Source organism: Rhineura floridana, chromosome 6, assembly GCF_030035675.1.
Source record: "Rhineura floridana isolate rRhiFlo1 chromosome 6, rRhiFlo1.hap2, whole genome shotgun sequence".
Lineage (NCBI taxonomy): Eukaryota > Metazoa > Chordata > Lepidosauria > Squamata > Rhineuridae > Rhineura > Rhineura floridana.
This window is the reverse complement of record NC_084485.1, coordinates 9889401-9903316: the sequence shown is the minus strand read 5'-3', so window position 1 is coordinate 9903316 and position 13916 is coordinate 9889401. Positions and strand designations below refer to the sequence as shown.

At 43.6% G+C, this 13916-nt stretch overlaps 1 protein-coding gene across 1 annotated transcript in view; it reads right to left on the bottom strand.

The window, feature by feature from the left end:
* Positions 1–13916, bottom strand: part of PRPF6 (pre-mRNA processing factor 6) — a 43130-nt gene that overhangs the window by 18099 nt on the left and 11115 nt on the right. Inside the window, exons 7-13 of the mRNA XM_061630977.1 lie at positions 13630–13724; positions 12467–12623; positions 11006–11168; positions 6156–6274; positions 4775–4993; positions 2101–2223; positions 507–628 (exon numbers count right to left, since the gene is read on the bottom strand). Of these exons, the coding sequence (XP_061486961.1) occupies positions 507–628; positions 2101–2223; positions 4775–4993; positions 6156–6274; positions 11006–11168; positions 12467–12623; positions 13630–13724 (998 nt within the window). The remainder of the gene's footprint in view (positions 1–506; positions 629–2100; positions 2224–4774; positions 4994–6155; positions 6275–11005; positions 11169–12466; positions 12624–13629; positions 13725–13916) is intronic.

Here is a 13916-nt window from a genome sequence, read left to right as displayed (position 1 = left end):
ATATACAACGCCTCTCCCGATATGAACCTGCCCGTACACTACGCTCTACATCGAAGGCCCTCCTCCGAGTTCCGTCTCATAGGGAGGCTCGGAGGGCGGTGACAAGATCTAGGGCCTTCTCAGTGGTGGCCCCCGAATTGTGGAACAGTCTCCCCGAAGAGGTGCATATGGCGCCGACACTGTTGTCCTTTCGGCGCCAGGTTAAGACCTTCCTCTTTGCTATGGCGTTTTAATATGTAACTTGTTTTAGTTTTAAATTTTGTTGTAATTGTTTTCTGATTCCTTGTTTTTATATATGTTTATGCTGTATTTATTATGAGATTTTGAGATGTTTTGTATTTTTATATTTTGTTGTACACCGCCCACAGAGCTAATGCTAGTCGGGCGGTATAAAAATCTAATAAAATAAATAATAAATAAATAAGTGAAACCAAACATACACACAAAGCCACTACAGGAACAATCATGATGACCTGATTTCAAGCAGAATCTCAATGATGTTGTACCTGGTTCCATGATTCTTTTCAAAATAGGCTGCTCGCAACCAGACACTTTTTTTGCTGGGGAAAACTTGTAAGGCGTAAGCATAGATTGCCCGGGCACACTCAAGCGCATTGTGAGCGACGCACTGTAGGAATACAAGGACACAAAATTATTGGGGCTTGAGCAAAAATGGGCAATGTTTATTTATCTGCTGTGCCATATATCTGAAGAGTGATTTTTGCAGATCCGTTTCTCCGACAACTAGGATGATTCTGGAGTGGTAAAGAGGGTTGATTTCCCCAACTTGTGAGTGTACAAAGTGTGTACAGAGTCACAATTCCAATCCAGTTTAATAATTCAGAGTGAGGAGCCAGAGTAAGAAGCTGCATCATCTTATTATTTGCCCTAAAATTGGGTGCCAGAGCCAGAATCCAAAGACAACGGTGGAAGAGTGTAGCAAAGCTTCTCTTTGAAGGCTTCACAGTGGACTCTGCAACCACATCACAATCTGCTTCTTGCAATCTGGGGGCATTTCAAATCGGCTGCTGTGCTCAAAATATATGTATGTATATAGAAAAAGGAGTCCTCTAGGTTGAGAGCCGGGAAACACTAATCAGAATTCATTTGTGCCAGGTTAAGCATTCAAATTCCACAAAACTTGAGTGTGGCCCACAGCATTTACTCACATCAGAAAACCAACGGAACAGCTATGCCTGGAGGGTGGGGGATAAGGGGATAATTTGGGGGGGACAGTTTTAATGTTTCGTTGTTTGATTGTTCAATGTAAGATTTTCTCAGATTAGCCATATGATGTTAGAATATGGACTGAATTACTTATAGTCATTTACTGGTTTTTTAATTCAAACTGATTTACCATAATGATTTTTGTTTTAAAATTTGTATATGACAAAATATGTAAAGAATATTCTGGATTTGTTTTGTTCGTAAAAAGTTCAAGTTTCAAGAAAAAGTTTTTTTGTTTTTTTTAAAAACCAATGGAACGAGTCTTTAGAGAAAGCATGAATGGCCTTAAAGTAAACTCAGATGCACCCTGGCATAGAATGGGGACATAAAAGATTGGCATCAGCCATTGATCCCAGAAAGCCCACAGCACCCACCCCTCTAAATTCACCATATTGACCTATCACTGCTGCAGGGATGAGACTGTGCTGGGACCATCAAGGAGCAAGCATTTCCACCTGCCTTGCCCCACCCCTCTGCCTGGGCCTTATCAGGAGGAGCTGCAGGCTGAGTCGTGCTGCTGCAGGGATGAGACTGTGCTGGGACCATCAAGGGGCAAGCATTTCCACCTGCCTTGCCCCCCACCCCTGCTCTTAGTGACATTTGTTTGGGGACTGTCCTTTACCAGGAAGATGAATGTTTTTGGTTTGCTGTTCCTGTTTTTTTAGCTTTTCCGTTATTGTTAGTTTTTATTGTTAGCCTCTTAATGTTTTGATGTTTGCATGTTCTGCTTTGTACGTCGCTTAGAGTGGCTGACATTTCAGCCAGATAAGCGACTAATAAGTCGAATAAATAAATAAATAAAATATCACCAGTACCACACATTAGGCAGCTGACCAAGTGCCAGGAAACTTCGCACTTGGGACCCACACTTACGCTATCTGCATCTTCCATCCAGGTGTGCTTCCGGTCCTCCTCTTCAATCCCGATCCCAATCACAGCTCTCATGATCGCCTGGCAAGTGGCCACACTGCCAGCTTTATCACACTCCTCAGCATCCTAGAAGCAACAACATCACTGCAGTTCATTTTGGGCACGGAAAATTCAGGACTAGACAGTCAAGCAAGGACCGGCTGCTAAGACAGCCATCTACACACGAAACCCAAAGCCTGGAATCTTAGCTTTCACTAAGAATGCAGCAAGGAGCCTTGACTAACCGAAGAGCACATTCTCACACAAAGGGTCAGGCTTCATCTCTGGCATTTCCAGATATTAACCATCATTATTAAGTTGTATCCAATGCTAGTCCTATTCAGAGCAGACCCACTTAAATGAATGAACACATCTACCTCAGGTCCATTCATTTCAATTGGCCTACTCTGTGTAAAAGTTAGTTGGATACAACCCAGAGTCCTTAAAATTCAGATGTCACTATAAAACAAATTGTATCTTAAAAAAAAAAAAACCTTTGCCAAGCTGGTGCCTTCCAGATGTTTTAAGACCACAATTTGCATCAGCCCCAACAAGGCTGAATTAAATTAAACATGCCACCAAAATACAATAAATTAAGAGAAACAAACAAGAATAGAAGAGTTCGAGGCAACAACAAAAAATCAGAGCAGACTGTGCGTGTGCTCTGTGCCTCCAAGTCAATTTTGACTTATGGCGACCCTATGAATCAACGACCTCAAAGAGCATCTGTCATGAACCACCCTGTTCAGATCTTGTAAGGTCAGGTCTGTGGCTTCCTTTATGAAATCAATCCATCTCTTGTTTGGCCTTCCTCTTTTTCTACTCCCTTCTGTTTTTCCCCAACATTATTGCCTTTTCTAGAGAATCCTGTCTTCTCATGATGTGTCCAAAGTATGATAACCTCAGTTTCATCATTTTAGCTTCCAGTGATAGTTCTGGTTTAATTTGTTCTAACACCCAATTATGTCTTTTTCACAATCCATGGTATGCATAAAGCTCTCCTCTAACACCACATTTCAAATGAGTTGATTTTTCTCTCATACACTTTTTTCACTGTCCAGCTTTCATATCCATACACAGAGATTGGGAATGCCAGGCCTGAATGATCCTGACTTTGGTGTTCAGTGATACATCTTTGCATTTGAGGACCTTTTCTAGTTCTCTCACAGCTGCCCTCCCCAGTCCTAGCCTTCTTCTGAGTTCTTGACTATTGTCTCCATTTTGGTTAATGACTATGCCAAGGTATTGATAATCCTTGACAAGTTCAATGTCTTCATTTTTACAGTTAAAGTTACAGAACAGACTAAAATAACTAATTTTAAAATATATGATGCAATATTTACAAATAAACGGGTTTCATTAGTTGATTAAAAAAAGGCAGTCTGGTGTAGTCATTGGAGTGCTGGACCAGTACCAGGTAGACCCCAGTTCAAATCACAATTCACTATGATGCTCACGGGGTGACCTCCAGGCCAGGCACCATCTCAGGCCAACCTATATCACAGAGTAGTTGTGAAGAGAAAATGGCAGCTGGCGGGGGGGGGGGAGAGAACAAGGCCCATGCAGGCTGCCTTGAGAAAGGCAGAATATAAAATGCAATAATAAAAATTTAAGAAAGTAGTAAATTTTCCTTCTTTCAAAAAAGTGACAAAATTGATTTTCTAGTTGAAAGGATCTGAGGTGGCAGAATTGGGAAAGACCCTTGAAGCCTGGAGTAGAGTCAGTGGGAAGTCCTAGGAAAGATGGCCCCATTTTCAACCTAGTCACCAACCCTCAGCCCACACCTGCCCAGGGAAAAGTGCAGGGGGGGGACCATAAGTAAAGAAGGAGAAAAAAATAGGTGGGGAAGATGGGAAAGCTCCATCCAGGTTTCAGAGTGCAACATCCAGGAGTTTATTGCTGGCACAAATCAGCATTTTTTTAAAACTGGCCTGACTGGTTATATTTTTCACCTTCCGCTATTTTAGGAAAGGAGACCCACACACACACAAAACACACAGCAGTCCAACTCCAGCATCTTGTTTCTAACAATGCCCATCAGATGCCTCAGGGAAATCTACAAGCAGGGCTTGAAGGCAACAGCAACACACACATACAAACACACAACATATTCAGAGGCCTATGATGGCTGCCGTTACTGGCCTAATCCTTCACTGCCTCTGTCCAATCCCTTTTAAAACCATCTAAGGCAGAGGCCACCACATCTTGCAGCAAGAAACCCCATATGTTAATTACAGTTTGTGCAATCCTATGCATATTTACTCAGAAACAAGTCCCTCTGTGTTCAGTGAGGCTTCCTGCCAGATAAGTGTGTATAGGATTGCAAACTAATGCCCTCCCTGTATCCCACCACAATTACTCACTTCTGGCCTCTCTCCTGGTCTTTCCCACTCTAACCATATCTGGTTGATGGCGGAAGAGTAGCTGTTTGAGTCTGCAACACCTTAAGTGCCAACACATTTATGGTTGTCTGAGCTTTTGTAGACAGAATTTGAAGCATGCTCAGCCCATAGTAATATTTTCCAATGACTTCTGCATCCCTACAAACTACTCATAACATCCACCTTGAGCACAAATTATGGTCAAAAAACAAGGTCATTCTTAAGCAAGGTTTCCAAGAGACAATTGAAAGCAGCACCTGGATCCATTGCTCCCGGTTTATTTCCACTCCGTTAGCCCTTAATGAGGTGATGGCTCGATCAATGATCTTCTCCACCATCTGAGTGTTCCCATTGGCCTCCTCAAGCTTGGCAGCTGTGATCCAGATGTGCCTGTCTGTTGGAATGTTCTCGCGGGCCTTGTTTAAGACTTTACGGGCATTCTCGTAGGTTTCCAGCCTTGCTAGGGCAAGCCACAGCTGCATTACAAGGACAAAAAGGGTTAGTTGTTAAGGCCACAGAGCTTACCACCTGCACATGGAACCTCAGCTGGATTCCCCAAACTGTTTTGTTCTGATTTTTGAAGATAGATTACAGCCGATATCAACATGAAAATGGAATTCATTAAGATAGCAAGACAAAACTCTACCACCAAAAATTATTCACACCCCAGCTAACCAATCTCCATCTCCACCTACAGCAAAATCTCACATATCCCACCTTGAGAACATTGCAAGGATACAAGGGGGGGGAGGGAGAGAGAGGGAGAGATCATCATCGTCATCACCATATTTCTTACACACCCTTCACCATAAGGTCCCAGGGCAGGTTATAACTATTTAAAATTCAGTAACGGTTTAAAACAAATCACAGTCATAGGAATAGGGTGGGTGCTGAAGATGTCCCTCTCAGGTGGCCAAGGTCAGGGTCAAGAGGTATGTCTTAATGCTTCACCAGAGCCAAGGTCTGCAGGGGACAGGGCATGAGGAGTTTGCACTAGAGAGGAAACTAGAGAGCACTGGGGAAAGGAAGCCCAAGTGACCCCACAGCCTGCTCCGCCTCTCAAAGAACATGGTCGTCTCAGTTAAGCCTGCAATAGCACAATAAGCGTTTGACAATTAAGCTCTTTTAGAAGCTCATGAACTGTTTGCTAGAGGATGACATGACTGAGGCACATTCAGAAGAAAGCTTCCTTCCCACCCCACTCACGTTTACATCTGGAAAAAAGATCCATACAGATGATTAATTACCAGCATTATATTTAGGTCATTAGGTGCAAAGACTGGATTTCTAAGATCCACCATATATAACCCTTTTTAGGGCCAAGCTGAAACATACCCATATTTGCGAGTGGCAAAATGGGGCAGGCGGCATTTTGATGATGGAGAGGGAATGAAATCAGCAGTGGCAGCAGAGCTCTTCCCCGTAGCTATGTAAGCTGTCCTCCCACCCACTAATCCAGGAAGCCTACAATGGGGGGGGAGGATCTACCCTTTGTGCCCCCACTGTGAAATTGGGAGTGGCAAAGAACAGTTCCTATTTTTTCTGTCCCCTTCCCCCACCATATTTTCATCTCAGCCTCCTTACAGGACCACCCATACACAGGCTGCAACAGTAAATGGAAGGGATTTGCCAGCTTACCTCAACACTGGTAGGGCAGCATTCCACAGCTCGACTGAGCATTATTCTGGCATCCTCAGGCTCTTCCAACTCCACAGCTGCTTTCCACAAGCGGACAGAGTTTGGAACATGCTCTAGTGCTAGAAAAGAGGGAAAGGACAATAAAAAAGATGATTAATGGTGAAGGAGCTTTAACCAGGATAGACTGATGCCCTAGGTACAATCACCTAAGCAAGCAGCAGATTCATTGGAAGGGACAAAACGTGAACTGTTGACGACCAAAAGCAGAACTGTTCATGGCACACTTGATTTGAGAAGTGGGGTAAGAATACAATAAGAACATGCTGTTCTTCTACAACCTAAAGAAATGGGACTTGGCCTAAAGGAGAGGTAGATTCAGCACACAAACACCCGCCCCACCACTAGGTAGCAAACATTATTTGGCTTCTATTGATTCTGTAGCTTTGATGTTTTCAAAAATTCATCTCTAGCTCTTACTTTTGTAGAGTTCTTGCAGTATCAATCCGCAGAGCTTGGAAAAGTTACTTTTTTGAACTACAACTCCCATCAGCCCCAGCCAGCATGGCCACTAGATTGGGCTGATGGGAGTTGTAGTTCAAAAAAGTAACTTTTCCAAGCTCTGAATTCAATCGGTACAAGATATAAATCTGAAAAGCAGCTGATTTTTGTATGTTCAAAGGGATGTCTCAGTTGCTCTCCTATGCCTCTGTGTAATCTGAGGTTTTCACAGAAGGCTCGAGTCTTACCTAACGTGTCTGCAGAGGCTTCCTCCATGACTAAATCTCTAGTTTCCTATCCCACCGAAGGAAGCATTCTGTACCACTCGAAATGTTCAACATCATATTATGAATCTTGGCTGGTTCTAATAAAAAAACATTATTTCTTCTCTCTTCCTGTTTGGAACATTTCTCTAAATGGACCAATACATCTTAACTACTTTGCTTTCGAAAATAGTTGTGGGCAATTTTAAAAGGACACTCTTCCAAAAAGCAATCAATACAGTGCCCCAAAAGACAGATTGTTTTGGAAAATGTTGTTTCTTAAAATGCTAAAGGCCTGGCTTTAATAAAGGAAAAGCTGCTGAGCCCAAGCATTTTCATCCGCAGCAACCCAATGTAGCCCCTCTGTATTTAACAAAGGAGATTCTGAATACTGTTTTGACCAGGCACAGAAAGTGCATTCTCAGCAGACCTGCAGGAACTCATGCCCAAAATGGCAATAAAAGAGTCTTCTTTTCCTGTGCATGGACAACCTTGAAAACTGAAACTGACAAAATACTTATCTACCTGATTAAGTTTCCACACTTTGGCTTGCAATGGTGAGAGTGCCACCCCCGTTTGGAGAGCATGATAAACAACGGGTGTTCCTACCAATCTTGGAACTTCTGCTGGGAGGTGGCGACAATGGAGAGATCCCAGAACATCCATGACAATCCCTGCACATGACCACCCAGCTCTAAGGCCGGGAGAAAGGCTGGTGTGGGTGATTTCCTTGCTGCACCACCAAGGTGCCCAGAGTGCCTCAACTATAGATCAATCCACAACACTCCCTGCCACCAATTCCTGCAGTGAATGAGGGTGGGGGGAGAGTGGGATTGCAAGGCTTACAATGCCTCAGCTGTGCAGGTCTTTATGTACTGTCTACCAAGGAGGGAAAAAATCCTGAACCCGTGTCTGGTTATGTGCATTATATAGCTTTAAGGCTCAGGATGCAAGTACACATTTCAGTTGTTTTGAGGCCACACATCTCCTCCTGCCCTCCCCCTATAATGTTTAGTAATGTACAATGCATGGTGCAGTTGTAAGCTCTCTATGTGCTTATATTGGTCTCCCATAAATGTGGCAGAAAAAAACACAGAAAAGCTGCTAGAGATTGGCGTCTTAATGTGACAAGGAAAATGTCTGCAATTGCTTTCAACTCCATTCTTAAAATGTCAAGTTGGCACTGAGCCTTTGATTATACCTGCCAAAGGCCCACAAAAATGCTTGTGTCTTCCTGAAGCTCTAAGACAGCAGAGGATACTTCCTGAAAATTTACTGCAACAACATTCTGACTAGCTGGATGTTAACCGACCTCCATCATGTTTACAGTCGCAGCAGGAGGTTCTCCAAGCACTTCCTAAATGCATGATGATAGGCCCTGATGGTTTGAAATGCTACTCAGCAGGAAGCAGCAGGTTCTTGCAACAGAGAGAGCACTGAATTTCCAGTCAAGATTAATGCCTCACATGCTGTGGATTTATCATGTATACCCAGCTAATACAAAACAAACCCGATCAAGCAAGGAACCTTGCAACCCTCACCTTCCACCAACCAAGAAAAGACGAGCTTTTGAGGAGTCACCACATGGCTAGGCTAACATTTAAATGACCTGACCAGGCAGCCCTCAACCACAGATGACCACTCCGCTTGAAGTCAAGGGGCACTTTCATGAGAAAGACCTAGCCATGCAGTTGGTCATGTCAAAGTTTTCCCAGCCATGCACGAGCAACTCACAGAAGAGTGACTTCAAGAGCAAGCGTAGAAGTGACTCCTGTAATGTCTTAGAATTATGGGAGGTAGACCAGGAAAACCCATAACCCCATATTTAGAGGAAGTAAAATGTAACTGGTGGTTTTTTCCCTTCTTGGTCAAAAGTCAGAATTTACAAGTAATCTATCTAGTTAAATTCTTACTTACCCCGACATTTCTAGGGGAAAATGGGACTGTGTTGTAGAACTTATTTCAAAAGTGAAAAAAGTTTGGTCTTTGCATTTGCTCCTTTCGAGCATCCATCTACAACAAGAGGCCTACAAATTCACTCACTGTGGTTGCCTCCAGCAAGCACAAAGCTTGGTACAGTTCATGCCTTCCCCCCTGAGTTCCAAGATAACTAAGTATGGAGGAGAGGAACATGAGGCACCCTTAGTTTTGGAGACATGCCACTCAAGAGTACCAAGGATGAGACCTCCACCATCCCCTCCCACAGGGAAGGGGTAAGGATGGTAGCAAGTCACACCAGCCAAAATTAGTGGATCCCTGATTGCAATCATAAGAGCTAACGTTTTTTTAAAAGGAATTATGTATCTAACAGGATTAAGTTAAAAAGGTGGTTCAAGGGTCCATCTAGACTGTACATGATGCACACCGTTTTCATCCCTTATTTCTTAAGCTTACATCCCACAAACCTTCAGGACACAAATGCTCTCAGGGTAGCAGGCAATCTATAAAACCACCAAGACAACAAAAACTGCAGATAAAGCATACTCAAATGAGAGGGCTGATAAAAAACTATAGTGGCTTAAAACACCTAAAATTTTTCAGAAAATAAAAAAGATCTTAACCCTTGGCACCAAAATAAAAACAAAAAAATCAAAGCAGGTTTCAGGTGAGCTGTCCTTGAGATAGAGTCCAAAGACAGGTGACATGAATTAAAGTATATCTGCTGTATATTTTCCTCCTTCCTATATGTATCAATGCCTGGATACCTCTATGCACTTATATATTCATGGCATTTGTTACCAATACTGTTATTGGAATATTCCTTTATGCTTCTGCACTGCTACACGTTTACTATAAATATTATTCTATCATTGTATTCACATTTAAAATTGTATCTTTAAAATCTATAAAAGAAACGCTCTTAGTATTGAAACTGTCAGAAATACAGTGTGAGATAAAGCCAGGAATGTTTAAAACTTTCTCCATCTTGTTTGTAAAACAAAGCAAAGCGTCTCTTACATTGTTTGCATGGACTACGGAACCAGCTAATTGTCCAAGGTCACTGACAACAGAGTGGTCCACGTTATGACAATATGTAGTAGATGGGTGGGGGTGGAATGCGCCCTAGAATTTCTATTTCTAGGGTATATTGGCTGAAACTGGAGGCACTGAAGGTTATTAAGACAACAACAACTGGTGTGTGTATGTCTGGAATACATCAAACATAAACAAATGTCATAATTCTAATGGAAGTCTTGAGTATCCTAAAAGATCTCATGACCAGCGCCTTTGATAGGCACCAAGCTGGTATGAGAAAGAGGAGATGCACTCCTGAAAACACAGATGTGCCAAGAGACTGACATCACGATTGATGGGTGAGATATCAGGGCTCAGTGAAGATATCAGAAGAACATCAAAACATCATCTGACTATAAAGACACCCCAGCTTCACCAGTAGGTTTGAGAAGCTTTCTACCACCTGAGACTACTGTGAGTGTGCCACCTGCTTCTCCAAGTGTCTTCTCCCTTGCTATAGGAACTGGCTGGCCCCCAGTTACCTCTGTGATTGTGTGCGTGTATGAAAGATCAGGAATATTGAGCATATCTAATTTTGCATTTTACCATTCTTGCAATGGGCGACTCGCAGGAGCACCTCTGGTTGTGTCAATTGGACATCTTTCAGTAAATCTTTTACAATCTTTTTAATATTGGTGTGGTCCCAACAAACCTTCTGCTTGTTCCAGCTATCTCCTGGCTTGATCACCTAGGAGTGGCTTTGGATTCATTGGTAAAACCTAATTCCCCAGCATTATGTGTCACAAGGCGCCACAACCAAAAAGGCTCTCTCCCAAGTTGCCAGCCACCATACCTCAGAAGAGAGGGGCAACCAGAGGAGAGCCTCCACGTGTCAATTTTGGTGATCAAGCATAGTGGGGCAGGGGAAAGACAGTCTAACAAGCACTTTCCTGCTCAGCATTTTTTTGAGATGAGCTTGGAAACAGACCAGGAGCCAGAGACGCAGTTTCAGTACTAATGAGATGCAATTCCCTTGCCCAGTCCCAATTAACAGCCTGGCAGGTGTATCCTGTGTTCTAAATGTCAATTCCAAACGGTCTTCAAAGGCAGCCCCCACCACAGGAGCTCTTTCACCTTTCCGAAGGACACGCTTCTTTGCTCGGATATCCGTCTCCAACTCGGCCGCTCTGATATAAATCCGGACTGACTGTGGAAGGTGGCGGACAGCCTGGGCCACCACAGCCTTAGCTGTGTCCCCAGGCTGCAAGCGGGCAGCTTCCAGCCAGACATCTTCACTCTGTGGAAACCAGGAGATAAAAAAAAACCAATGGCTTATCATTTGAGCCACAGATGTGGAATGTGGCCCTCCCTCCCTGCCTGGCCCCTGGAACTCTCCCTATGCCACAACCTTCCCTGACCCTGCTCCACACCATCCTTAAGTGCTTTCGCCTGGCTGGAATATGTGCCTTTGAATTATGACAATACCTCTTGCTTGCCCAGCTGGATGTGTATACACAACACTCAACATTTGTGTGGAATTTGTGTGGATGCCTACTGTACAAAAGGCAAGAGTCACATCTGTTGCTTTGCCCAGTTTTGCATGCCCAGCATGCAGCCCCTGGAAGGCTGCTGGTAAGGGAATGTTGCCCTTAGTCTGAAAAAGGTTCCTCACCCCCCTTTAAGTGTCCAGCACTGCCTGTGTATGCTGGACAGGGCAAGTTTATTATCAAAAAAAGAGGGGGAAATTATAAATCTACTTCCTCCATAATATGAAGAGTTCTTTAACCCTTTCTCATGTCTTCCAAGCCCCATCTTTCCCCACCCTGAACCAAGGAGAGGAAAGCTGTGGCCTTTCTTATCTTGTTGGACTCCCAATTCCCTAGCCAGCATAATCAACCGTCAGAGATGATGGGAAGTGCAGTCCAATATCATCTACAGGGCTACAGATTCCCCATTTATTTATTTTAAAAAAAAACATTTATTTTGATAAATGAACTAAAGAGCCCTAAACACGTTTCGCTTTCCTCATCAGAAAGTCATCCTTGGTAACAGAGGCAGTGCAGAAGGTGGCACACAGAGCAGAGAAGCAGAAAGTAAATTGGTGTTGAGCAGACAGAGAATTAGTAAGGAGAAATGAGAAAGTGGGCCCAGAAAACAGGATGGCGAGCCTCAAATCACAGTGCATTTAGGGAGTTAGTCCCTATCAGCTGATCGACACTGCCAGCGAGCCCCATTGGGATTTGCTGTACTAGGAAGTTCTCAACCAGCCACCCTTTTACATGCTCTGGGGAAATGTCAGTGGTGATGAGACAATCAGCAAGCCCCACTTGCCAAGGAACTATCAGGAGCGCACTCTGCAGGTGTGTCTTTACCTACCCCACATCTGATGTGACATCTGATGTCAGGTGTGGGGCAGGAGGGTGCAGTTTGGGGAGAACTGCCTTGTGGATCAAAGTAGGACCCCTGCCGGATACGGTCTATTAGCTCCCTGATTCTGTCTTAAGTCATGTGGATCAAGAGAATTATGTTTGTGTGGAAAGTGACAAGAAACCAGTGCTGATACTGAAGAAGGAATCCTAGAAAATAAGTTCTCACCTTGGGGCACATTTCTGTCCCTTTCATGATGAGGTTTCGCGCTACCTGCAGTTTGCCAGTCACTTCTTCTAAACGTGCAGAAGCAATCCAGGCAGGTGGGTGGTGTGGGTTAGTCTCTCGCACAGACTTTAGAAGTAAACGTGCTTTCTTGATGTCGCTAGCAAGGAAGAAAATGCACAGAGGATAGCTTAATCTAATCACACATCACACACTTTCACTAACCAAAGTATGTTGCAGATACACAACAACAACAACAACAACAATAATAATAATGGTCTATTATTAATAATAAGGTAACAACATGTTTTCATCCAGCAAACGTATAAAAATAAATGTATAAAATGTATAAAAACAGGTTCCATCAAGGATGATGATGGTGACAGGAAGAGAATAAAGAAAGTGAGCTAGCAAAAAGAGCCAGGAAGGTGGCAGAATGGGTAAGAGGGGGGGAAATTATCTATGTGAAGCAAAGCAAGAGGTTAGTAGAGAAAGAGGCATGAATGTGGCTGTAAGCAAACTAAGAGGGTGATGAACATTCACATGTGTATCTGGCTGATTTGCCCAATCTGTAAGAGTCACAAAGATACTCTCTTGGAGGCACATACAGATCGTGGCAAGTTGACCGTGGGAGTGCGAGGTCTGGCTAAGTACTGGCACCAACGTTTGGAAACCTGTATATCCTCCTTTAGGAAACACAGGAGCATTCAGCACTGGCTGAACAGGACCTACAGGACACACAGCCCTCTGGCAAAATATAGCTTTGGAGTGCATTCCTGCTTCTAGAAGGGGAAATGCAGTTGATGGTCTGTTTGGTCCCATCCATCTCCATGATTTCTACTTTCTATTTCATGAGCAAAGGCTGGACCCTGAACTGTGTGCTGTTCACACTACACAAAGGGACCGTCTTACACAGAAAGTGAGGGACCTGCAGCCTTCCCATGATGCAACTGGAGTAAAACTGCCTTCCAGATGCAGCTGGTGTACAACTCCCATCACCCCTGACCACTGGCCATACTGGCTGGGGCTAATGAGAGATGGAGATCAGCAACATTTATCTGGAGGGCCATAGGCTCCCAATCCCTGATCTCACACCCTCACAAAGAGAAAATCTAAGAGCCAAATGAATGCAGCTTCCCAGCCCTCAGGTACACCTGCTCACTTACTTGATATCTCCACCATGTGTGGGAATCATAGAGTTCAAATCGGTGAGGTAGCCCTTGGGATCCACCACCGTTTGCCCACTCACAGAGTCAGACACCTGAAAATGGAAACCCAACAATTAATCAAGTTCATTAAACTGTACCACTCAAGCCTCACACAAAATGCTCACAAACAGAAGAAACAGATTTTAAAAATTAAATGCCACCAAAGCTCTTCCACAAAGGAACTCAAAAAATAAGATTAATATGTTGCATAGAACTGGAACAAAAAAACCCACACACAACACCTA